Source organism: Cervus canadensis, chromosome 3 (genome assembly GCF_019320065.1).
Source record: "Cervus canadensis isolate Bull #8, Minnesota chromosome 3, ASM1932006v1, whole genome shotgun sequence".
NCBI lineage: Eukaryota > Metazoa > Chordata > Mammalia > Artiodactyla > Cervidae > Cervus > Cervus canadensis.
In genome coordinates this window covers 60,254,499-60,279,222 of record NC_057388.1, presented here as the reverse complement: position 1 = coordinate 60,279,222, position 24,724 = coordinate 60,254,499, and the positions used below count along the sequence as shown (strand labels likewise).

The 24,724-nt window shown below is 41.6% G+C and overlaps 1 protein-coding gene across 1 annotated transcript in view; it reads left to right on the top strand.

The window, feature by feature from the left end:
• The window catches only part of FKBP9 (FKBP prolyl isomerase 9), a 42,341-nt gene that overhangs the window by 10,779 nt on the left and 6,838 nt on the right, over positions 1 to 24,724 (top strand). Inside the window, exons 2-7 of the mRNA XM_043463240.1 lie at positions 3,186 to 3,331; positions 3,866 to 4,055; positions 4,322 to 4,467; positions 9,150 to 9,339; positions 13,395 to 13,540; positions 21,095 to 21,281. Coding sequence (XP_043319175.1) covers positions 3,186 to 3,331; positions 3,866 to 4,055; positions 4,322 to 4,467; positions 9,150 to 9,339; positions 13,395 to 13,540; positions 21,095 to 21,281 — 1,005 coding nt within the window. The remainder of the gene's footprint in view (positions 1 to 3,185; positions 3,332 to 3,865; positions 4,056 to 4,321; positions 4,468 to 9,149; positions 9,340 to 13,394; positions 13,541 to 21,094; positions 21,282 to 24,724) is intronic.

The following is a 24,724-nucleotide window of genomic DNA, read 5'->3' as shown; positions in this document are numbered from 1 at the left end:
TTAAAAACTCTCATTAATTTTGGGTTCTGTGAATGAAAACTATAAAGTTTCCAGCCTGTGCATTGTTGCTGTTTGCACATGTTCTGTGCCTGGGAAGCTTTTGAAGCCTAAATTCTGGTCCATTGTTAACCTAAATCCTCCAGTTTGATGACGGTTCAGGGTGTGGCAAGATCCCAGCCAAGTGAAATTGGACAGCTGGCATTCCGAGGGTGGTTTTTTGTTTCCCCTGGAGATAGAGGGTGGAGATGTAGAGCCACTTGGGCACAAAGCTGATCATGCGCTTTTGTCCTCTGGCTTGTTAGCCAGAACTGGACATTTGCTTTCTGTTCACTGACCTTGGAGAAAAGAAGGCAGTAAAATGGACTATAAAGCTAGGAGGAGAAAGGGAAGGAGGAGACAGATCTGACAAAGCTGCCCTGATGGGTGGTGAGGTGGACTGTGCTGCTCTCCCAAGCTGATCATTGGGGAAAATGAGAAAAAGGTAGAAGTAATTTACCAAAGAAGGGCAGCACATCCTAATGAGGTGAATTCCAACAGTTCTTAAGGTTTATTACACAAGCACAGTTGTCCCTCAGTATCCCACGGGGGTCAGGTTCTAGGACCCCTTTGGATACCAAAAGCCTCAGATGCTCAAGTCCTTTATATAAAATGGTGTAGTATTTGCATGTAACCAAGGCACTCCTGTAAACTTTAAATCATCTCTAGATTACTTCTAATACCTAACACAATGCAAATGCTATGTAAATGGTTGCCAGTGTTCAACAAATTCAAGTTTTTGCTTTTTGGAACTTTCAGAAGTGAAAAAAAATATTTTCAATTTCCAGTTGGTTGAATCCATGAAGTGAAAATTGAGGATACAGAGGGCTGACTGTATTCCATGATCATTTTGAAATTGAGAGAATTAAAGAGAAGATACATTAAGCCACTTGAAATCTTGTACTCATAGATTACTATAGATAGTATTTTCATGTTTCACCTTGTGGATTTTTCATATGCATCTATATAAGTAAATTCAAAATGGGATTATTTTATATGTGGCTCTATAACCTGCTCTTTTCTCTTCACGTGTATGTTCTTCTGTGCCAATGAATAAAATCTTAAAAAACTTTTCATTGATGTATAATTAACATGTAGCATTATATTAGTTTTAGGTAAACAACATGATTTTATACTCATATATATTGCAAAATGATCACCACACTAAGAGTTAATATCCATTACCATGCATAGTTATACAATTTTTTTTCTTATGATAGCTTGTAGGATTTTACTTTCTTAGCAACTTTTAATAATGCAATACAGTATTGTTAGCTATAGTCACCATTAACTATATTCACTATACAGTATTTTATTAACTGTAGTTATGTATTGTGATGCTATACATTATATAATTATAGCAGATATCTTTTATTTTTAAATGACCATAGAGAATTTATTATATGTCTTTGTCTTATATACAACCAGTGCCATACTCTTGGACTTCTAAGTTATTTCCAGCATTTTGTTATTATAAACCAAGCTCTGTAGTTCTTTTCTTTTTTTTTGTAATTATTTTCTTAAACACAGTGTCTAAAACCCTGTGGGTGTCTCTGTCAGTTTATAAGGTACTTGTAGGCAAAGTCCATGCCTTGGAATTTTTTATATTCCCCAAAGCCCCTAGTAAAGTCTCCTTATTGGCACCCCCTTGTTGCTGCTAAGTTTGGTATTAAAGAGGATGAGAACTTGGATTGTAGCCATGATTCCATTATTTATTTTCCTGCTTCAGGCCATCACCAGTTAGCCTTTAAAACACATTTATTAGTGACTTAAAGATTACTTCAGACTTTCTGTCACCTGCAATAATTATGTATAGTAATATTGGCATAATCCTGGGGTTTTCAGAGCCCTTTTCACATTCCTGTATTATACAGATCTTGTGATGGCTATTATTGTCACTCACATTTTGCAGTGGAAGAAACTGAGGTTAAGAGAGTTCAAGTGCCCTTCATGCTACGCCACACTGCATCTTTGTTTAATTTAGTGACTTAGAAGAAAAGAAAGGCAAATTAGTAACAGAAACAAAATCAGGAATCTAGAAAATAGACTGGTGGTTGCCAAGGGGAAGGGGGTGGGACAGGGTAGGAGTGGGAGTTTGGAATTAGCAGATGTAAACCGGTGTATACATAGGATGGATAAACAACAAGGGCCTACTGTATAGTACAGGGACCTAGCTTCACTATCCTGTGATAAACCATAATGGAAAATAAAAATGAAAAAGAATATATATCCACATACATATATACATATATATGAGCTTCCCAGGTAGCTCAGTGGTAAAGAATCTGCCTGCCACTGCAGGAGACACAGAAGATGCGGATTCGATCCCTTGGTCGGGAAGATCCTCTGCAGTAGGAAATGGCAACCTACTCCAGTATTCTTGCCTGGAAAATTCCACAGGCAAAATTCCAGGAGCCTGACAGGATGTAGTCCATGGAATCTCAAAGAGTCGGACATGACTGAGCGACTGAGCATGTGTGTATAACTAAGTCACTTTGGTGTACAGAAGTAATTAACACAGCATTGTAATTCAACTCTGCTTCAATAAAAATAAATTTGAAAAAGAAAGTTAGTATTAATTTGCACATTGGTGTCTGTGATGTTGCTCTTAGGTACCAATCGCATAGAAATGGAGTAAGTGATTCTTTTTTTAATGGAAGAATTGGTAAGCTATTTTGCAACAAATTTGACATATATATTATTTAAGCCATAATATTTTGAGAATGATCTTTATTTGCTTTACACAGCAGTAAAAATGATATACATTGTGTGTGTGCAAGCTCAATCACTAAGTCATGTCCAACTCTTTTGTAACCCCCCTGGATTGTAGTTCATCCGGCTCCTCCATCCATGTAATTTTTCAGGCAAGAATACTGGAGTGGGTTGCCATTTCCTACTCTCTATTTTTTTTCCAGAGAGTTATGCCGATGCTTAACTGACTAGATTTGCTGGCAATATTCAAGGTAGTTTAAAAATCCCAACACTGCAAGTACTGTCCAGTGAAGACATTGCCTGCATCAGAATAGATATGTGGGTTTGTTGTTTTGCAGGGACCTCACTGTGTCCATGGGTACTTTTTTACAGGTTGGCTTCACTAAGGTTGGCTTATTTATACTCTTCTTCTCTCTCCTTCCCCTTTGGGTCTCCAGCTATGACAGAGACTCCACTTTCAACGTGTTCGTGGGAAAAGGACAGCTGATAGCAGGGATGGATCAAGCTCTGGTCGGGATGTGTGTAAATGAGAGGCGGTTTGTGAAGATCCCTCCAAAGCTGGCCTATGGAAGTGACGGCGTTTGTAAGTGTTTGTTCTGTACTTGTGAAAACATTTGCCAAAACAACCAGAACATTTGCTGGCTCTTCAGTCAGGCAGAATAGAGAGTCTTTTGAAGCTTCAGGTAGTGGAAAATGAGAAGCAGTAAACACTCACACACGGCTGAAATTTCATCTGAAGTTGATTTATTCTAGATATGAAAGAAGTGTTATTAACACAGGTATACTGAATGTTATTCTTGTTGAGAGGAAATTTTTGTTTTTCCTCTTTTATTTAAGTTTCACTGGGAGGGAGTTCTCTGCTGGCCTAGTGGTTAGAATACTGGACTTTGACTGCTGTGGTCCGGGTTAAATCCCTCGTTGGGGGACTGAGATCCTACAAGCTGCAGGGTATGGCCAAAAAAAAATTTTTTTTTTTTTTCATTTGGAGGGAACATCACTCATTCTGGAATCGTATACGACCTCTTGAGCCCTTCTGGCTTCCATTCACCTTGGCAGCATCCTTGGTGTTTCTTTGAAAGGCAGCAGCTTCTCAGTGTGAGCTCTCTTTATTTTCTAGCTGGTGTGATCCCCCCAGATTCAGTGCTTCATTTTGATGTACTTCTGATGGATATTTGGAATTCGGAAGATCAGGTTCAGATTCACACTTACTTCAAGCCTCCCACTTGCCCTCGGACCATCCAGGTATCTGATTTTGTAAGATACCACTACAATGGAACATTCTTGGATGGGACACTGTTTGATTCGAGGTATGTCCTGCCATTTGTACTAGTATCATTGAAATGCCCCTTAGTTCCTTCTGTCTCATCCACTTTTTATGGCCATGGAGAAACCAGAAAGGGAACTTGTTCCCAAGTGCTCTGTGATTGGGAACAAAGGTGCATACCTGCATTTCCTCCAGGGATGGGTATGAATCCATTGGTCAGCTGAGTTTGAGGTAACAAAAACCTTTTGAAAGATGAGTTAGAAATGCCCTCGTGGTATGGAACTTCTCCCTTTTCTCATTGGTTTTCAGTCACAATCGCATGAAAACATATGACACCTATGTGGGAATTGGCTGGCTGATTCCTGGAATGGATAAAGGGCTGTTGGGGATGTGTGTGGGAGAAAAACGCATCATCACCATTCCTCCTTTTCTGGCCTATGGAGAAGATGGAGACGGTAAGTTCTTCCCATTCTTCAAGCTACTCTCATCTGTCTTTATTCCTTTTGCAGTGGTTGGTTTAACTTACCGGGTGAAACCCACCAGAACTTTTGGTCTAGACTTGCAGTGTCCAATAGGGTAGCCACCAGCTATATTTAGCTATTTACATTTAAATTAAGTTAAATAAAAATTTAAATTCTGTACCTTGGTCATACTGCCACAGTTCAGGTACTTAAAAGCCACTTGTTGTCAAGGGCTACTGTATTGGACAGGCAGATACGGAGCACTCCCATCACCGCAGAAGTTCTGGTGGACACTGCTAGTCTAGGTCAACTGCTGACTGATGGTTAAGATGCAGAAATCTTCATCTATTCACGGTCATTTTTGTTCTTAAGTAAGCCGTCTGTCATTGCCTCAGAATCTGTAAGCTTAGGCACCAACCTCTCCAGCCTATGTTTTCCCTTCTGTGAAATTAGATTTGAACCAGGTAGTCAAAAGGTTGTAGCCATCAAGGTAGAAATTCAGCATATGCTGCCAGAATTGTCATTTTTTTTTCACTGATTTGTACCTCCTTAATGGGTTTTACCTGTGGCATTAGCTCCATGTGAATAAATGCAAAGTACTGATATAATTTTAGAGGATACATTAATTTGGATTAGTGTTCAGTTTGTAGTTTCACTGTGGAGGCAAATGGTAAACTGTTTACTGGCTGATAGATAGAATTTCTTAGTTACTCATGTTTGAATTTCAGGCACATTTAATTTAATCACACTGACAAGCTGACACAACAATGAGACCTTCAGGCATTTAAACAAGCTGATATATGTAGTTAAGAATAGAAATGAGGCATTCCCTGGATGTCCAATGGTTAGGGCTTCAAGCCTCCACTGTAGCAGGCATGGGTTCCATCCCTGATCAGGGAACTAAGATTCCACAAGCCTCCGAGCAGTGTGGCCAGGAAAAAAAGAAACGAAAATGTGATGCTATTTAAGAAGTTTACTGATAGTGGTACCCAAGTTCTAATAACCCCCTAATATAATATTTTCCAAGCTATGTTTCCTGGCCCTAGGTCTGTATACACAGCAGGAGAGGCGTGCCTTCTTTCCTGTTGACTTCTACTTTTGGTACTTAGGATCTGCAGGAAGTTCCTTTATTTTTTTTTTTGCTGGTCACAAAACATGTGATTTTTTTTTTCCCCAATTATGTATATTAGTTGGAGGCTAATTACTTTATGATATTGTAGTGGTTTTTGCCATAGGAAGTTTCTTTAAAAACCTTTTAAAAGAAAAATATAGCAGCTTGAAAACAGCTACCATAAATATATCTTAATTCTCCCCTCCTCAAGATATGTTATTATCTTATTGATACTCAAATTGTGTCATCCTTGACTAGTAGAAGTTTGTTCCCCTTGACTGTCAAATCCTTTTGTCTTCATCCACATGTATACGAATTACCAGATAAAATGAGATGCCTAGCCTGATGTGAGGAATATTATTCATTTATTTTAAACAATTACTAATTAAATATTTAAAATAAATAGTTTATTTAAAATAGTTATTTTTAAATGCTTTATACTTTGACATTCTGCTCAGCTATCCAGGCATAAATTTAAGTAGGTGAATTGTATGGGAATTAAATCTCAATAAAGTTGTAAAGGTCAGTATTCATTCCAATCCCAAAGAAAGGCAATGCCAAAGAATGCTCAAACTACCGCACAATTGCACTCATCTCTCATGCTAACAAAGTAATGCTCAAAACTCTCTAAGCCAGGCTTCAACAGTACGTGAACCATGACCTTCCTGTGTTCAAGCTGGATTTAGAAAAGGCAGAGGTACCAGAGATCAAATTACCAACATTCGCTGGATCATCAAAAAAGTAAGAGAGTTCCAGAAAGACATCTACTTCTGTTTTATTGACTATGCCAAAGCCTTTGACTCTGTAGATTACAACAAACTGGAAAATTCTGAAATAGATGGGAATACCAGACCACCTGACCTGCCTCCTGAGAAACCTGTATGCAGGTCAGGAAGCAACAGTTAGAATTGGACATGGAACAACAGACTGGTCTAAATTGGGAAAGGATTACGTCAAGGCTGTATATTGTCACCCTGCTTACTTAACTTATATGCAGAGTAATCATGAGAAATGCTGGAATGGATGAAGCACAAGCTGGAATCAGGATTGCCAGGAGAAATATCAATAACCTCAGATATGCAGATGACACCACCCTTATGGCAGAAAGCAAAGAAGAATTAAAGAGTCTCTTGATGAAAGTGAAAGAGGAGAGTGAAAAAGTTGGCTTAAAGCTTAACATTCAGAAAACTAAGATCATGGCATCTGGTCCCATCACTTCATGACAAAAAGATGGGGAAACAATGGAAACAGTGACCAACTTTATTTTTTGGGCTCCAAAATCACTGCAGATGGTGACTGCAGCCATGAAATTAAAAGACACTTGCTCTTTGAAAGAAAAGTTACGATCAACCTAGCTGCTACTGCTGCTAAATCGCTTCAGTTGTGTCTGACCTAGACAGAATGTTAAAAAGCAGAGACATTACTTTACCAACAAAGGTCCAGCTAGTCAAAGCTATGGTTTTCCCAGTAGTCATGTATGGATGTGAGAGTTCGACTATAAAGAAAGCTGAGCGCCAAAGAATTGATGCTTTTGAACTGTGGTGTTGGAGAAGACTCTTGAGAGTCCCTTGGACAGCAAGGATATCCAACCAGTCCATCCTAAAGGAAATCAGTCCTGAATATTCATTGGAAGGAGTGATATTGACGCTGAAACCCCAATACTTTGGCCACCTGATTCAAAGAACTGACTTGTTGGAAAAGACCCTGATGCTGGAAAATATTGAAGGTGGGAGGAAAAGGGGATGACAGCAGATGAGATGGTTGGATGGCATCACCAACTCAATGCACATGAGTTTGAGTAAACTCCGGGAGTTGATGATGGATAGGGAGGCCTGGTGTGCTGCAGTCCATGGGGTTGCAAAGAGTTGGACACGATTGAGCGACTGAACTGAACTGAAAGTTGTTATAAAAAAGCAAACATTCAGGTAGTACCTTATAATGCTAGAAAAATTTAAACACCAGGGCTTCCCTGGTGGCTCAGATGGTAAAGAATCTGCCTGCAATGTGGGTTTGATCCCTGGGTAGGAAAATCCCCTGGAGAAGGAAATGGCAACCCACTCCAGTATTCTTGCCTGGAAAACTCCATGGACAGAGGAGCCTGGCGGGCTGCAGTCCATGGGGTCGCAAAGAGTCGAACATGACTGAACGATGAACATTTTCACTTCACTTTCAGGGTTAAGTGAAACTTTAAGGGGTTCTGTTTTCTATTGAATTAAAAGATACTGAAAAGTACAAAAGATTAACATTCTACACACACCCTCCCATACCCACACCTGGGATTCCAAAGGGATTGATCACACCTGGCATTCCAAAGGCCAACTTGGCAGCCCACTTTGAGCAAACTTCACCATTCTTCTGAAGGGAAGGAGATGGGGGAATGATTCTGCAACAGAGACAGCTGAAGGAGCACATGCTTGGGATGCCCAGTGGTTCACTTGCCCAGGCCTTCTCCTTTTATGGCATAACAAATGGCAAGTAGGAGTGTTGACGGAGGTGGTTTGTCAGGTAACTAACTTCCTTTTATCCCAGAGTCCTGGGTTTAGAGTTAGGTATTGGTGGATGTTGAACCTCTGCAAGAAGAGCTAGTGCCCAATAATCTCTTCATGTGGATTATGCCGTTGCACATTTTCAGTAAATCCTCACTGTCAGGAATATCCAAGAGAAGCAGTAGCACCCTGAAATGAGATAGACATGATTTGAGGACTATTTCTATTTTGGATTGTGGGTGGCATTTTCCTTTTCCCCTCTTAGCTAACTTTAGTTTTGTTTGTATGTTGTTTTGGATGCATTTAAAGGAGTGAATTTTTGCCTCTTTAAAAAATTGGCTGCGAGTTCCCAGACAGAGAACAGACTTGTGGTTGCCAAGGTGGAGGGCGGTGGGAAAGGAATGGATTGGGAGTTTGGAATTAGCAGATGGAAACTACTGTGTATGAAATGAAGGGGCAACATGGTTCTACTGTATAGAACAAGGAACTACAGTCAATGTCCTGTAGTAAACCATAATGGAAAAGAATATGAAAAAGAATATATATATGACTGAATCACTTTGCTATACAGCAAAAATTAACACATTATAAAACAACTATATGTCAATAAAATAAATTTTTTGAAAATTGACTGTGAGTTCCGAAGAACAAGTCTATGTAGTGTTCTCCAGAACCATATCCGAGCTTTGGAATGTCTGTGATTTGCATCTGTACACAAACAGAAGCCCACGAAGGTATGTATTTGGGTTTGCATGTGGGTGCATAACCACCCACCTAGAGCCTCGATTTGCAAGCACAAGCATAGAAAATGTGGTCACAGTGGTCTCCATGTCATTAATATCGGTTTGCTCCTGTTTCTGAGGAAGTCAGGCTTCAAATTATACCTGTCAGCCCATGGTTGGACACCGTAGTGAGACAGAATGTTCCATGTTTCACCCAAGATGTGAAAAAACATTTATTTCCCTGGCTTGAAAACTTCAAGGAATGTGTAACACCAGTGTGGTGGGTGTTGAATTGTAGTTACAGTACTTCCTAAATCTTGTGTCCCGATTTCATCATCTTACTTCATTCCACTCTAGGGAAAGACATTCCTGGTCAGGCATCTCTGGTGTTTGACGTTGCGTTATTGGACCTCCATAACCCTAAGGATGGCATTTCCATTGAGAATAAAGTAGTGCCTGAAAACTGTGAGCGGCGAAGTCAAAGCGGGGACTTTCTCAGGTATCATTACAACGGCACGCTCCTGGACGGCACCTTCTTTGATTCCAGGTGAGCAAACAGGGTTCTTCACTGACCAGAACATCTGTTAACTGCAGTTTGCAGCTGGCAGGACCATGATCTGTATACTTGTCAGTGCTGATCTGGAGTTAGTATTTTCATCTTCAGTATAGATTTGTATTGTGTGATACTGAATTCCTTCAAGGGTGTTAGAACAGTCTCCCCGAGCTCTGTAGGGGATGGGCCTGCAGGAAAGCAGGAGCGCTCATGCTCAGACTCCCACCACCCCTGTAGACTGTGCTCAACAATCCAAGTACAAACCCAGGTCTGGAGTCTGAGACGGAGAGTGACTGGAAGGGAAGTCCAGGCTGTAGGATGGAAAAAGAACAGACCTGGTATCAAGAGACCTGGATTCCAGGCCCTGTATGTGGCACATTAAAGCATTTAACGTCTCTGATCTTCAGTTTTCCCCCTGTTGTTAGCTCCTTTCTCAAAGAGATGGTTAGATTAAAGAGAGAAGGTAGGTGGAAGTGCTTTGCAAACTTTGATGACTTATCTGCTGCAGGAACTGTTTGGTTGCATTATGCTCCCATCCTGATACTAATTAGGAGGTTAATTACTGAACCTGTCATTAGTCAGTTTTGTATTGTTTATCAAGCTTAGCTTGCAGTCTTGATCTGGCAACAGGCATTTGGTTTGTGTTGTCTGGAAAACATTCCTTTAGCTTCCTATAGAGCAAACAAGTAGTGACATCAGTCTTCCTGTCTCTCTGAGGTAAGAGACTTCCTGTTTAATTAGTCATCCAGAAACATTACAGAAGAATTTTTATATGGTGTAATTTTATTTGCATAATTCATTTTTCCTGCTTCTAGGATCCCCTCTTTTAAATTTTTTATTTGATTTTTTTGAAAAAGGCAATAGTTACATTGTTCAAAATTAAAATAAAATATGCATTAAGATATGTTGTATTAATCATCCCTGCCAACCTTACATCCCCCTCTCCACAAGCCACTTAGAGTTAATCACTTTTATTAAGTTTCTTTTCTTATTCTTCAAATGTGTGGATTTTTTTCTAATGCAGATATAATCAAATACAATTGTTATATTATTAATATCTTCTCACTTTATAGAATATAGCATTTAGAATACTATATGTGTACATATATAACATTATGTATTACATATCCATACATAACATAATGCTATGTACTATATGCACTATTCTGCCCCTTGCTTTTTTTCACTTTGGGACTATTTCCATATTAATGCATCGAGAGAACTCATTTTTTGTCTGCAGTGAATTGGGTGAACATACCATATTTATTTAACCATTCCCCACTGATGACATTGAGTTGTTTTTATTCTTTTTCTATAAAAAAAAAAAATTCGGTGTGTGTGTATGTGTGTGCACATGTGTGTGATTAGTCACATATGAGCTTGATTCTGTCTTTTATTCCCTGGAATTATATTTCTAGTTGAAAGGCCATTTTCCTAGTAGATACCAGATTTCTTCCCTTATTAATGGAGCCACAGTTTTCTTAGGTTTCAAACAGACTTCCATTTTAGTATACTGGGATCTAATTCATCCTAAGAACTAAGTAATATTCCATTATCAAGATTTGCCTTAATTTAGTAATCAATCCTCAATGTTTTCTACCTTTTGATGTCCTAAGTAGAGCTGCAGTACTTACTTTTGCAGTAAAATCTTAAATAATATAATTGTTTCCTTAGGATAAATGTCTAGAAGAATCTCTAGATCTAAGGTTATATGTATTTTTACAGCTTTTGATATAACTACCAAGCTATCCTTAAGGAAGGTTTTACATCACTAAGAATACCCCATTCCCTGCAAACTCAGCAACATTAGGTATCATTTATAAATTATCTTTGCTAATTTATAGGAGAAAAATAGAATTTTATAATTTTAATCTGAATTTCTTTGATTGCTATTAAGGTGGAAATATTTTCAAATGTTTATTTACTATTTGGATATTTTCTTTTGTGATTTACCTGTTTGTGTCTTTTGCCTCTTTTTATATTGAGGATATTGGTATTTGTCCTTTTCTTAATTTAGATCTTGATACATTAAAGATATTAACTCTTTTATGGTTGCATATTGTTGAAGGCATATTGCTTATTTATTTGCATTTTAACTTTGGTTATTGTGATTTTTGATATGTTTTAAATATAACTTTTTATGTTATTAAATGCATTCCACATCTACTTTATGGCTTCCTTTATTCTTATGTAAATTCTTACATATATATATTCTGTTTTGGATAACTTACTAAAAGTCTCTCTCCTCACCTAGGGTATATAAATTTTTACCTGTATTTTCCTCATGCCCTTCTAATTGTTTTATTTTATTTTATTTTTTTTTTGTTTTATTTATTTATTTTTTTGTTTTATTTTTTTATCCTTTAAAATATTCTCTATTAGAATTTTTATTTGAGAAACTATTATGTTCTTATTGTATAAGTGAAACAATGCAAAGATATTTAGTAAAATGTCATAATTTCACATCAACCCCTTCCATTTTCACCACTTGAGGCAAATATTAAAAACCTTACACAGACTCTGTCCATGCTTGTAAACTCTTTCATGTTTAAATCTTTAATCCATCTGGAATTTATTGTGGTGTTCAGTATGACCATAAGGATCTAAATGTTTTTTTCCAGATGGTTAGCTAGTTTTCCCAACACTATTGAATAACTGTCTTTTCCTCACGCATCTAAAATCTGAGATTTATTATGTACTAAATTCTTATATACACTTTGGGTCTTAGTCTAGAATTTTTATCCCTTTCCAGTGATCTAGTTATCATTCCTGGGCCACTATCACACCTTTAGCTACTGTAACTTCTTAATTTGTATGATAGAGAATATTCTTTTTCTTTGTAAACATCATTTTTTCCTATTAAGTGATACATTGACATGATTTAAAATTCTAGAAGTATAAAAGGATAAACAATAAAGAATTTTCCCCCTCTCCTTGACCATCAACCTCCTAGTTCCCCTCTTCACAGGGAACTAGTGTGACGATTTAATAGGTCTTCCATTCATATACAATGAAATACAGATAAGTATGTAGACAGCCTGCTTCCTGGCTGAGGAGAATCACTTGATGCTGTCATTTCTTCATGCCCTGTGGCTCTGTGGTCCCTGCGGTGGGGGGGGGGGGGTGGCTGAGAAGGAAGAGCCCCTCACAGCTCTGCTTTTCATCTCCCTGGCCCCACTGCTGGCCCTCCTCTCTGAGGCCATCATCCTTGGGCTGTGTTTGATGAAGTGACACCGATGGTGAACTGGCTCTTTCAGGACAAGCTTTTTGCCACATCTGCGCCACGTAAGGGTGGGTAATGGGCGCAGATCATTGCAGTTCAGTTTGGTAGCAGACCTGACATGTGAAGTTTTATTATTTTATTCTGGAATCATCAGGCTTTGGGAAGTTTATCCCTACTCTCTCCAAACTCATAGTCTAATCAGAACCAGAGAGGTTGGATCTCTCCACTGAGCGGAATGCTCGGGTCTCCTGCCAGAGGCATTGAGAAAGGCAGGTACTCACCAGGAGGCTTGATGAGCAGCAACTAAGCAGGGCGGGTTCATCCAGGCCCTGGCGGAGGTTGGAGAGTTAAACTGCTCTCAGTACATATACTACTTTTCTGGCAGCCCAAATATTCATGTCTCCCATAAACAGGTGTTCTCCTCTTTAGAAAAATTGTTAATTTCTTTTTAATTTTTTTCCCTTTTTTGCCTTTCCTTTGAAACTTTATATTAGAGTAATAAACATGGTCCCCAAGAGTCGAGTCCTGTTTGCATTAGCTCCATTCCTGCGTGGTTGCTTCTTGTAACCTGCATCCAATTCATAACCTGACTAAAGCCAAGTGCTGGAGGGCTTCTTTCTGTGAGCATTTCTGCTGGAAGCAGCTCCCACGCCGTGTGTGGACCCTTGTTCACCATTTCAGGGGAGCATGTTTCCTGGCTTGTCCTCCGGCTCTAGGGTGCCCCCCGCCTCTGGCCTGGAGGCCTCCGCGCTCTGGCTGCTTCACGGTACCGACCCCACAGCGGCCGCGGCGTCCCTTGTGATCAAGCTCTTTTCCTTTTTCCCAGCTACTCGCGGAACCGCACTTTTGACACGTACATTGGGCAGGGCTACGTGATTCCCGGGATTGACGAAGGTTTACTTGGAGTCTGCATTGGAGAGAAGCGGAGGATCGTGGTCCCCCCTCACCTGGGCTACGGTGAGGAAGGAAGAGGTGAGCTCTGCGTGCCTTCTAGGGTCAACTGGGCAGACCAGTCGCTGCTTCCACAATGCTTGGAGTAGGGCCTTTCCGAGCCGAAGCCTAGAAGCCAAAGTCCAGCCTCAGACTTGAATGCTCAGATATAACTCTAGTTTCTAGAGGTGCTCTGGCGTTTCTCCTTGTTCCCCCTGCCCGCTTTCCTTTTGGAAAATTTAAAACTATGTCCAAGTTGAAAGAACTGTGCAGTGAATTCCACTTAGATTCACCAGTTGTTAACATCTTGCTATGTATTTATTTTTTCTGTATGTGTAAAACTATATTTTCTCTTTGTTGAGTTATTTGAAAGTAAATGCCAACTCCCGCTTCTTTTGTTGAAGTATATTTGACATATAACATTGTGTGCATTTAAGGTGTATGTGCTATTTTGTACGTTTATACATTGTAATGTGATTGCCATTGTAGTGATAATGAGCACCTCTATCGTGGTGTATGTTCAGTCGTGGTGTGTGTTCAGTCGCTCAGTTGTGTCCGACTCTGTGCAACCCCATGGACTGTATAGGCTGCCAGGTTCCTCTGGCCAAGGGATTTCCCAGGCAAGAATACTGGAATGGGTTGCCATTTCCTACTCTAGGGGATCTTCCTGACCTAGGGATCGAACCTGACCCAGGGGCCAAACCTGAGTCTCCTGCATTAGCGGGCAGATTCTTTACCATTGAGCCACCTGGGAAGCCCTTCTGTCATGGTACATAATTACCATTTTTTTGGGGGGGGGTGGGATAATTGATAATGAGCAAGTTTGATGATTATAATATTGCTGTCTGTATTTGCTATACTGTGCATTATTTTGGCTTTTGTTTTTAACAACTTTATTGAGATATGCCATAAAATTCACCTATTTTTAAGTATACAACTCAATGATTTTTAGTAAATGTATTGAGATGAGCGGTTATCACATTAATCCAGTTTTAGAATATTTGTCACCCAAAGAGCAAACTTTAAAAAAAAATCACACAGATAATATATGTTGACTTTAGAAAAACATAGCTCATTAACAACAAAAATTTCCCATAATCTCACCAGCCAGGAATAAGCATTATTAATGTGGTAGATGGAATACTGGCCCCAAAGATGTCCATGTCCTAATTTGCAGAACATGTGAATATGCTACTTTACATGGTAAAAGAGACTTTGCAGATATAATTAAGGTGAGATAAGAAGGTTATCCTGGATCATGGCCTTAATGTACTTCCTAGTATCTTTGTAAGAGACCAGAGAGAGGAAAAAATGCTAGGCTGCTGACTGAGAAGATGGAGGAAGGGGCCACAAGCCGAGGAAAGGAGGGTGACCTTGAGAAGCTTGAAAAATGGGGAAACAGATTCTCCCCTGAAACTTCCAAAAGAAACAGGTCCCTGCCAATACCTTCAGTTTAGACTTTGACCCCTGAGTTATATAAGAATACATTTCTGTTGTTTTAAGCCACCAAGTTTCTGGTAATTTGATACAGCAGCCTTAGAAAACTAATACAACCATAAAGTGGTTGTATACTTCTTCATCTTGAGTAGATGTGACTCTATCGGTAAAAGGAAATATATAACCATTTACACTAATAAATACTGACAAAATTGTGATCATCTACACATATTACTTTGTCATTTCTCTTTACCTAATTTGTTGTGGACAATGTTTTATGCCAACAGGTTGCATAGAATTTTAATGGTTGCATACTATTCCAAACCATATTTCCTTTCTTTTTTTCTAATATACCATGTTTTGCTAGCTTAGGAATAGTTGATGCAGTATTATTTTGCTTTTGTGTTATTTTTGCTGGCTGGCCTGGCTGACTGTACACATTCATTTTGTTAACCCGCTTCTGACTTCTACTACTGTATCATATGGATTTCAGAATTTTCCCAGTCGGATTTGTTTGAAAGGTCTCAGAAGCCCCAGGTTGGTTGGAAACTAGGGTGTACCATGGAGAAATATTTTTTTCCCTGACTTAAATTTCTGTTATAAAGCCACAATAAATCATAGCTTACGATCTTAAGATCATTCAGCAGGCCTCACTTCCTGTCCTGTTTGTCTAGTGTCTTGATGCTCTATTTTTTTGTACTATGTAAATGTCTGTGCTGTACTAAGTCACTTCAGTTGTGTCCAAATCTGTGCAACCCTGTGGACTACAGCCTTCCAGGCTCCTCTGTCTGTGGGACTCTCCAGGCAAGAATACTTGAGTGGGTTGTTATGCCCTCCTCTGGGATCTTTCCGACCCAGGGATTGAACCTGCAGCTCCTACACCTCCCGCACTGCTGGTAAATTCTTCACTGCTGAGCCACCAGGGAAGCCCCATGTAAATGTCTACTTCTAGACAAATACATACAGGAATAGACAAATACTTTCAGAGTACCCTGTTTTGTTATGCCCTTAGAACTAATTCTTCCTTTCCCTAAGAAGAATATGCTGATGGAAAACATTTGGTTAAATTATTTTTCTCCTTTTGGCTTTCTCTCAAGTATGAGATAGTTTTGCAAAGAATTATATAAAGTTCTGGGAAGCATTTGAAGTCTCATAAATTTTCTGGGCACAAGGCTGCTTCACCCTGAATCATGTGTTGCCACGGAGGGAGGGGCACCCTGGCAAGTAACACCCAGGTGCTTTTGCACAGGATCTGTCTCTGACCGGTTGGTTAACGAGTGCCTCTAGCCTTCTGCGGGATTTGCACAGGACCTAACGCTAATCACGGAGGGGCTGACCTTAGAAGGGTGTCAGGACACACAGGAAGTCTGTGGCTTCCTTACCACAACCACAGGGTGGGGAATATTTGCAGAAGGAAGAAATGCTGGGCTCTTCATGGGTTCTCCAACTCATCAGCATTTCATTTTGTTGCAGTTATGTTCTCTTACAGGGTTGATGGAGGGGAGGGGGCAGGCCTTCTGTAAAGGCTCTGGCCCTTTTTGCTGTCTGCTTTGTTTCATGGGGTTCAGCTCTAAGTTTAGAGCGCCTAGATATGTTCCCAACCCTGAAGTGGAGAATAAATTCTACTGCAGGGTTGTGGAAGCATCACTTCCTCAATGGTTTTCTGCCCCCCCACTTCCACATTACCTTTTTTTTTTAATTGGAGGACAATTGTTTTATAATGTTTGTTAGTTTCTGCTGTACAACAGCATGAATCAGCTATTAGTATACATGTATCTCCCCCTCTCGAGCACATTTTCTTTTAAGCACTCTTTTTCAAAAGTTAAAAGAGAAGCTAATGTTTGACCCATACTCTCAAAGACTTCTCATATAGCAGCTCGTTCAGACTTCAAAACAGTTCTCAGTTAAGAACAGGAGGCCCAAAGAGGTTGAGTCATTTGCTGGAGGCCACAATAGCTAATTAGTATGGAGCTCAATTGGACCCAGGGCTCTTGCTGCCTGTGGGAAGAATGCCTTTCCATTAGGCTGTGACTTGTTGATACCCATATATGGAGAAGTCCCAGAGCTCTCAGAGGAAACCCATGCTTCCAAGGAGTGGCGGAGCTTCCTTCTGGCCCAAAGTGCCAGTCAGCTTTATTTTGTGTCATCCATGTCTCTTCTTGAGGAGGCTTATCTAGTGGACAAAATTGACGACTACTTTTCTGCATTGGTTATGAGTTTATTCAGAGAGGAGGCTGGATTTCAAGTTTGCTGGTAATGGGGAGGAAAATCATTTCCTCTACACTTCTAGGTTCTTCTGGCTGGTCTAAGAATTAAATTGATATGAGACAGACTACCAGGAGAAAATCAAAGTTTAAGGACATGTATATATGGGAGGAATCTAGGGAAACTGAGTAACTCACCAAAATGTCTGAAGCCCTAGCCTTAACATCACCTTTAGCTAAAGACAGAAGAGGATGTTGGGCGTAGTGTTTTCAGACTTCAAAAGGGAGGAATGTGATTGACCTGGAGAAGGAAAAGCAAGTGTTAGGTATACAGATATTTGTTGGGCCACACAGACATTGGGACCTGAGAGAAATTTTAACTGACAGACTTTGCTAGTTTCATCCCTGTCTACACACCTAACTCATACTGTCGTTATCTATGGTGATAGCTCCCCACCCCACCCCTACCCCCAACAGTCCTCTATCTACATTCTTTAGGCAGTTAAGTAGGAAATAAAAAGAAGGGTTTTCGTTTGAGGCTTTTGGGTCTTGCTCTCAACTTGGAATAATCCACATGTCAAAGAGATGTTTTGGGGTGGTAAATTTTGCTCCCCTGCACTGGGGAGAAGGGACCACCATTTGTAGGGGGACCTGTCTTCAGGTTGGCTCATCATCAGTTACTAGGGCACAGGCCACGCGTGTAGGCAGTTACTGGTTAAGCACTGTGATTAAGAGAATCGGACAGTGATGTGAGTGAAGCAGGAACTGATCAAGCAGGGGCAGTACAGAGAGCAAGAGAACAGGCATCTTGAATGTAGTTCAGCCATACAGTTGGCACAGGGAGGTTAAATTTGCATTGGCCCAATGCCATCAGGTCCTTGTCCCTTTCTGGGCTTCATCCGCATGCTTTCTTCAGAGAAGTTAATGGAGCTGCTCAAGATGCAGCTTTCTTTTCCACCAATCTCCTACACCAACCATGGTCTGCACCCCTGTTGTTGAGTCGCTTAGTTGTGTCCAACTCTTTGTGACCCCATGAACTGCAGCATGCCAGGCTTCTCTGTCCTTCAGTATCTCTTGGAGTTTGCTCAAATTCATGTCTCTTGAGTCAGTGATGCTATCTAACCATCTCATCTTCTGCTGCCCTCTTCTCCTTTTGCCTTCAATCTTTCTCAGCATCGGGGTCTGTTCCATGGTCGACTCTTTGCATCATGTAGTCAAAGTACTGGAGCTTCAGCTTCAGCATCAGTCCTTCCAATGAATATTCAGGGTTGATGTCCTTTAGGATGGACTGTTTTGATCTCCTTGCAGTCCAAGGGACTCTCAAGAGTCTTCTCCAGCACCACCATTCGAGGACTTCCTAAATAGCATCAGCTGCTCACTTACAGACCATTTAGCACAGCATTCCTTAAACTTGGCTGCCCCTTGGAGGGGCAGAACAAAACAACACAAAAGCCCTGGGAAACAAAACAGAACAATACTATGCCTGGTACCACTCTAGTTCAGCTATTCTCAAATGCTGGTGCATATCACAGAAGAGAATCACCTGACAGGCAAAAGATTACAGAACCAAAGGTGCTGCATGGGAAAAGTCCTGGCCCTTTGTGTTTTCACCAAGTTCTCCAGGACATCCTGATAGCACCCAAGACCGAGACGGACCACTGCACTAGATAAGCTAAATCTGAATCTTAGAGGGGCACCCAGGTGATTTTTTTTTTCAGGTCATCTTGATTTTTTCTTTTATTCTGTGAATGTGGTGAATTAATTTTTATTGTGGTAAAATGTACATATTTACCATTTAAACACTTTTTTAAGCTTACAGTTCTGTGCCATTGAATATATTCACAATGTGGTATAACCATCACCATTGTCTATACCCAGAACTTTTCCATCATCCCAAACTCTCCATTACCCTCTCTCCCTTCAGCCCATGGGAACCATCATTCTACTTTCTGTCTCCATGAGTTTGCCTATTCCAAGTGTCTCATATAATTGAAAACATACAATATTTGTCTTTCTGTGTTGGAGCATAATGTTTTCAAGGTTCATTCCCTGTCGATTGTAAGCGGTAACCAAGATTGCGAAACCACTGAGATGGTTCCACAGCCACTCACCCCTGTTAGTGTCTGCTGTTTCCTGCAGAGAGCTGCCCTCGGCTCTGGTCTCTGAGCACCTTCCTATGGCAGTTTGCAGTACCTGGTTCCTGTGGAAAAGATCCTGCATCCTGTTACTGCTCACATCAGCAACTCCCCCTCACTAGTGAATATCAGGCGCCTGTGTTCTGCTGTAGACGCACAAGCTTCTCTAATTACACCTTGGTAACTTTGGGCAGGTGTCTAAACCTGTGCCTCAGTTTCCTCATCTGTAGGTTGGGAATATATGATTATAATGAGAATTAAATAAACTAATACATCTAAAGCACTTATAAGAGTGCCTGGTAGTTAACAAGCACCTACCCATTAAGTGTGTGTTAGAGAGAAAGCAGACAAAAAAAAAAAAACAGAAAAGTACATGGTAGGGGTGTTAGGAGTTGGAAGATCTGTGGGGTGAGGAGGGGCTGTTGATGTTCAAGTATCTCTACTAAATTCTGTTGATAGCTGTGTTATTTTCTTGAACAAGTTATATATGAATTGGTTTGCTTGTCTGCAAAATGCTAATGAAAATATTATACATTCTTGATTCTAAGTATTACTGTTTATAGATCTTTTACATTTAAATTCTGAAATGATTTGGGAAGTGTGGTTAACAACTGATGCCTCCCTAGAAGCTGTCATTAAATTCATGCAGGAACTGCTGTTCCTGAATTTGTGATAATATTTACCCAACAAGGTTGCTGCAGAGATTTAATGAGAGAATGTCTGTGAAAAATGCTTTGTAAAGTGTAAAATGGGCTTCCCAGGTGGCGCTAGTGGTAAAGGTCCTGCCTGCCATTGCAGGAGATGTAAGAGATGTGGGTTCAATCCCTGGGTCGGAAGATCCCCTGGAGGAGAGCGTGGCTACCCACTCCAGTACTCTTGCCTGGAGTATCCCATGGACAGAGCAGCCTGGCAGACTATGGTTCATTGGGTCACAAAGAGTCAGACACGACTGAAGTGACTTAGCGTACACACACACACACACACACACAGAGTGTAAAACATTATTCAGATGTGAGATAATGTTCTCAAAAGTGGAAATGCAATAACTTTGTGTAGAACAGGACGTGTCAGAAAGCACTTGGTGAACTGTTAGGTGTAGTATATCTTAAGGGGTGTATATGGGCCAGTTTTAGCTAGGTGTTTTCCCCCATGATGCTGATGCTGGGAAAGACCCTGATGCTGGGAAAGATTGAAGGCAGGAGGAGAAGGGTATGACAGAGGATGAGATGGTTGGATAGCATTGCCAACTCAATGGACATGAGCGTGAGCAAGGTCCAGGAGTTGGTGATGGACAGGGAAGCCTGGCGTGCTGCAGTCCATGGGGTCGCAAAGAGTCGGACACAACTCAGCGACTGAATGGAACTTTCCCCCATGAAGTTACTGTTGGTTTTGTTTCTCTCGAGCAGTGGTAGGGCACTAACGTGATTTCCATTTTCTAACTGATTTTCTTAGCTCACCTCTTCTAGCAGAAGCCGGGCAAGTGTTAATTCGGCTCAGCTTTAGTTTTCTCATCTCTGATGAACTTAGCTGTAAGTCTTTCAGGCTTAACCATTGCATGGGGCAGTAGTGCAGTGTCTTGACTTTTAGTCCACATTGTGCTCCTGACTGTGGACCCTGGACAAATCTGTGCCTCAGTTTCCCCGTCTATAAAACTGAGTTAGTTTACATGTTAACAGCCCTTCCAGCTCTGTTCTTCCAGCATCCCTAGGATTACATAGCCGGATCCCTGTGTTTCTCACTGAGGTCTGTGAGGAATACCTGGTGACACCGGGAAGCCAGGTGTCCTGCTACTACTCTAACTGCTTGTGTCTGTCCTCTAGGGAACATCCCTGGCTCGGCCGTGCTGGTGTTTGACATCCACGTGATTGACTTTCACAACCCATCAGACTCCATCAGCATCACCTCCCACTACAAGCCCCCCGACTGCTCAGTGCTGAGTAAGAAAGGGGATTACCTCAAGTATCACTACAATGCCTCACTTCTGGACGGGACCCTGCTGGATTCCACGTAAGGGCAGCAGGATCGGTGGGGTGTGGGCCTGGCGGATAACAGTCGGTATTCCCGTGGCCCCCCTTTCCTTTTCCCCAGATACTCACTGAGGGCTTTTATTTCCATGCCTTTTGCACTGTGTATCTTCAGTGTACATCACTACTCCTGTGCACTGTTCTAAGAGGTCCCTCTGAACGATCTCATCTTGTCCCCTTGAAACTGTCTGAAAAGATCTCGTAACTACTGTCTTTAAAAATTAACCCACAGATAAAATCCAAACTCCAGAGTCTCTCTGGAGGCACCTGAGGCTCTCTCGTCAGCTCCGTTCTGCCTTGCCAGTCCCGCCTTCTGCTGAGGTCCCTCTCCCGCCTCCCAGGGGTGCCATGTGCTGTGCTGCAGGATGCGCACTGCTTTCACCCTTCCTTCTGGCCAACTTCTGCCCTGGTCTAAGCACCTTCCCTTTTCGCAAGGTCGTTGCCTAGTTCCTAGGAAGAATCAACCGTTCTCACTTCTGTAGTCTCATAATGTTTTATGTATTACCTGCCTTTTAGTTGGGGGCTTCCCAGGTGGCTCAGCGGTAAAGAATTTGCCTGCCAATGCAGGAGACACAGGAGACGCCAGTTTGATCCCTGGGTCAGGAAGATCCCCTGGAGGAGGAAATGGCAACCCACTCCAGTATTCTTGCCTGGGAAATCCCACGGACAGAGGAGCCTGGTGGGTTACAGTTCATGGAGTCACTAAGAGTCGGACACAGCTTAGAGATTGAGCACGCACACACACCTTACAGTTGTTTTTGTTTCTATCACTGTTGCTGGTCTGAACACCTTAGATACTCAACATGTTTATTCATCTTTTTACTCCTTACACTTAGCCCAGAACATAACGCAAAGGAAGTATTTTATAAATGTTAATTGAAATGAATCTAAAACCATATTACTAGGAATCAGCAGTGTATACTAGTATCATGCAGGTAAAAGGAGCTTTGCTCCTTATGTATCTGAATCTTTAGATTATCTATGAAAGTGAAAGTCGCTCAGTCATGTCCAGCTCTGCGACCCCATGGACTGTAGCCTGCCAGACTCCTCTGTCCATGGAATTCTCTAGGCCAGAATACTGGAATGGGTAGCTGTTCCCTTCTCCAGGGGATCTTCCCAACCCAGGGATTGAACCCAGGTATCCTGCATTACAGGTGGATTCTTTACCATCTGAGCCAAGGTAATATGCTATTCTCTTTGGGAAGGAAACATTTTCAGCCTTTCTTTGTGTCTCCATATAAGTACATCCATTTTTGTACTGAGCCTGGCTTAGAATCCTAAGTTTAGTCTTGAGGAGGAAGAACAGTTTCATATAAATATGTGCTACTGCATTTACTTCTAGATGGAGAGGGTCTTATCTCCTTCTCACCATCCCTTTGTCTTCTAGCCTCAGGTGACAGAGTGTGGCCAGTTGTGGAGAGCTTGAGGGACATACTCCTCAGAGCATTCTCTCTGGTGCTGTGAGACCTATTTAATGTATTTCATCAGATCTAAAATGTGTTGGTTGTTAGAAGCATCATTTTATGTATCTCAAGAAACTAAGAACGCTGTCAAAAAATAACAACATGATGTCTGTTGTAAGATGTATCCCAAATCAAGAGATACTAAAATGTGAAAAAATATGCATTATAGAATCAATGAAATATGCTGCAGCTCCTGGGACCCAGATTTACAGCAGAAGCTAGCATACAACAAACCTCACTGCACTAATGATTAGAAACTTGTGCGGACAGTGGGGAAGAAGCATGGCTTTCCTTTGTTCTGGGTTCAGTGAGCGTGTGCATGGGAAAGCAAGGTTAGGAGGTCTGTAAGGCCGATGGCCAGCTGTCACTGCTGGGGCTGACGCTCCTATTCTCGTTGGTGCTCCTACAGCTTTGGAAAGGGGAAGTGGGGGTGGGGAATGAACAAAGGAATTTCTTCTTTGGTGGATCAGGATATGCGTCTCTCGTGGGGTGGGGGAATCCGTCTTCCTGCTTCTGAGGCGTGTTCGGCGGATGCACAATATTCTTACAGAGCATGCAGGATCCACGTGACGCTCCTTCCTCTTCCCAGAGACTCCATTCTGAACCACCCGAGTCATTTGTGTGACGTGTACATTGACACGAAAGAGCAGTGTCTGGGCGTCCCTGCGGGTTCTCTTCCTGGCGGAAGTTTCAGAGTAACAGGGTCGTGGCGAGTGCGGCAGGAGAAGGCTTACCTGTGTGTGGGAGGAGCTGCTTCCGGAGGACGGGGTCTGGTCCCACCCCAAGCCCACGGGGGCTCTGTTATCAGCTTGGCAGGTGCTGCTGCTGTTGCTCATTGATCGGGACTGGGAGAGTCTGTGATGGACCGGAGAGAGGGGGACGTGGGTGGAGAGCCGGAGAGGGCTGCCCGTAGGCAGGAAGCAATGGGAAGCCGGGAATACACAGAAGGAATGATGAGAATGTCCGAGACAAAAACTGGCAAATCAAAAATAAAAGGATGACTTGAGGGAAAAGAATGAGCTGGTTTTCAGAGATGACACGTAAAAACAAGTTGCTTGCTTAGAGGGTTCTCTTCATGTGTGTTGAAACTGGCCTCAGAAAAGAATAAACACTTGTTATTTGATAGCTCAATGAGTTCTTGCATATTCTGTAAGATTTTGAAACCCAGTAGTCCCATGGGAAGTTGCCCAGGGTCCCTGGAGAGAGGCAGTGTGAGGGCGCCTCAGTGCTGCTGACAAAGGCGGGGTTGTGTTGGGGTAGGGCAGAGGACCAGCCCTCCCTCGGGCCTGGGGCCAGGGCATCCAGTGCACTGGAACTGGCTTTGTTTCCCTTTCACCCCAGGTAGGACAGATGCAAACGCTGTTTTGCATCTGCTCCCGCAGGAGGCTAGGAAGCCTGAGAACCTGAGGTGAGGCAAAGGGGCGGTACCTTCCTTGTCACCAGCTGGCGATGGATATCAAGGGGGCCAAGATAGCCAGGAGGCGTTTCTTCTCTGGATTTGAAGAATATTCCCATTGCCTGCTTTTAGGAAGTGATAGGAATGCATCAATTTGAAAATAGATTTACTTTCAGTACTGATTGAGGTGACTTTTATTTGGATACCCTTGGGATTTTGGACATCAAGGCTCATTAAAACCATGGCCCAAGTTAACTGTTATTCTGGAGTCAGAGTGTTATAGGCACAAGCATGTCACACTCTCAAGGCTGTCCATTTATTGAGCTCTTGATGCTTGCTCTCCCCTGTGCCAAGCATATTATATGCTATTTAGAATGTCCTGTGCGATAGCTGTTATTATCTCTGTTTTATAAGTGAGGAAACTGTAAAATTATATTTCTGTCAAATTAAGTGGCAGAACCAGGATTCAGACTCAGGTCTTGCTGAATGCAAATCTGGGTCTTAACTACGTTACATTTTAAAAATTTTCATGAAAATTTCTGACTAAAATTTCAGAACACTGACTAA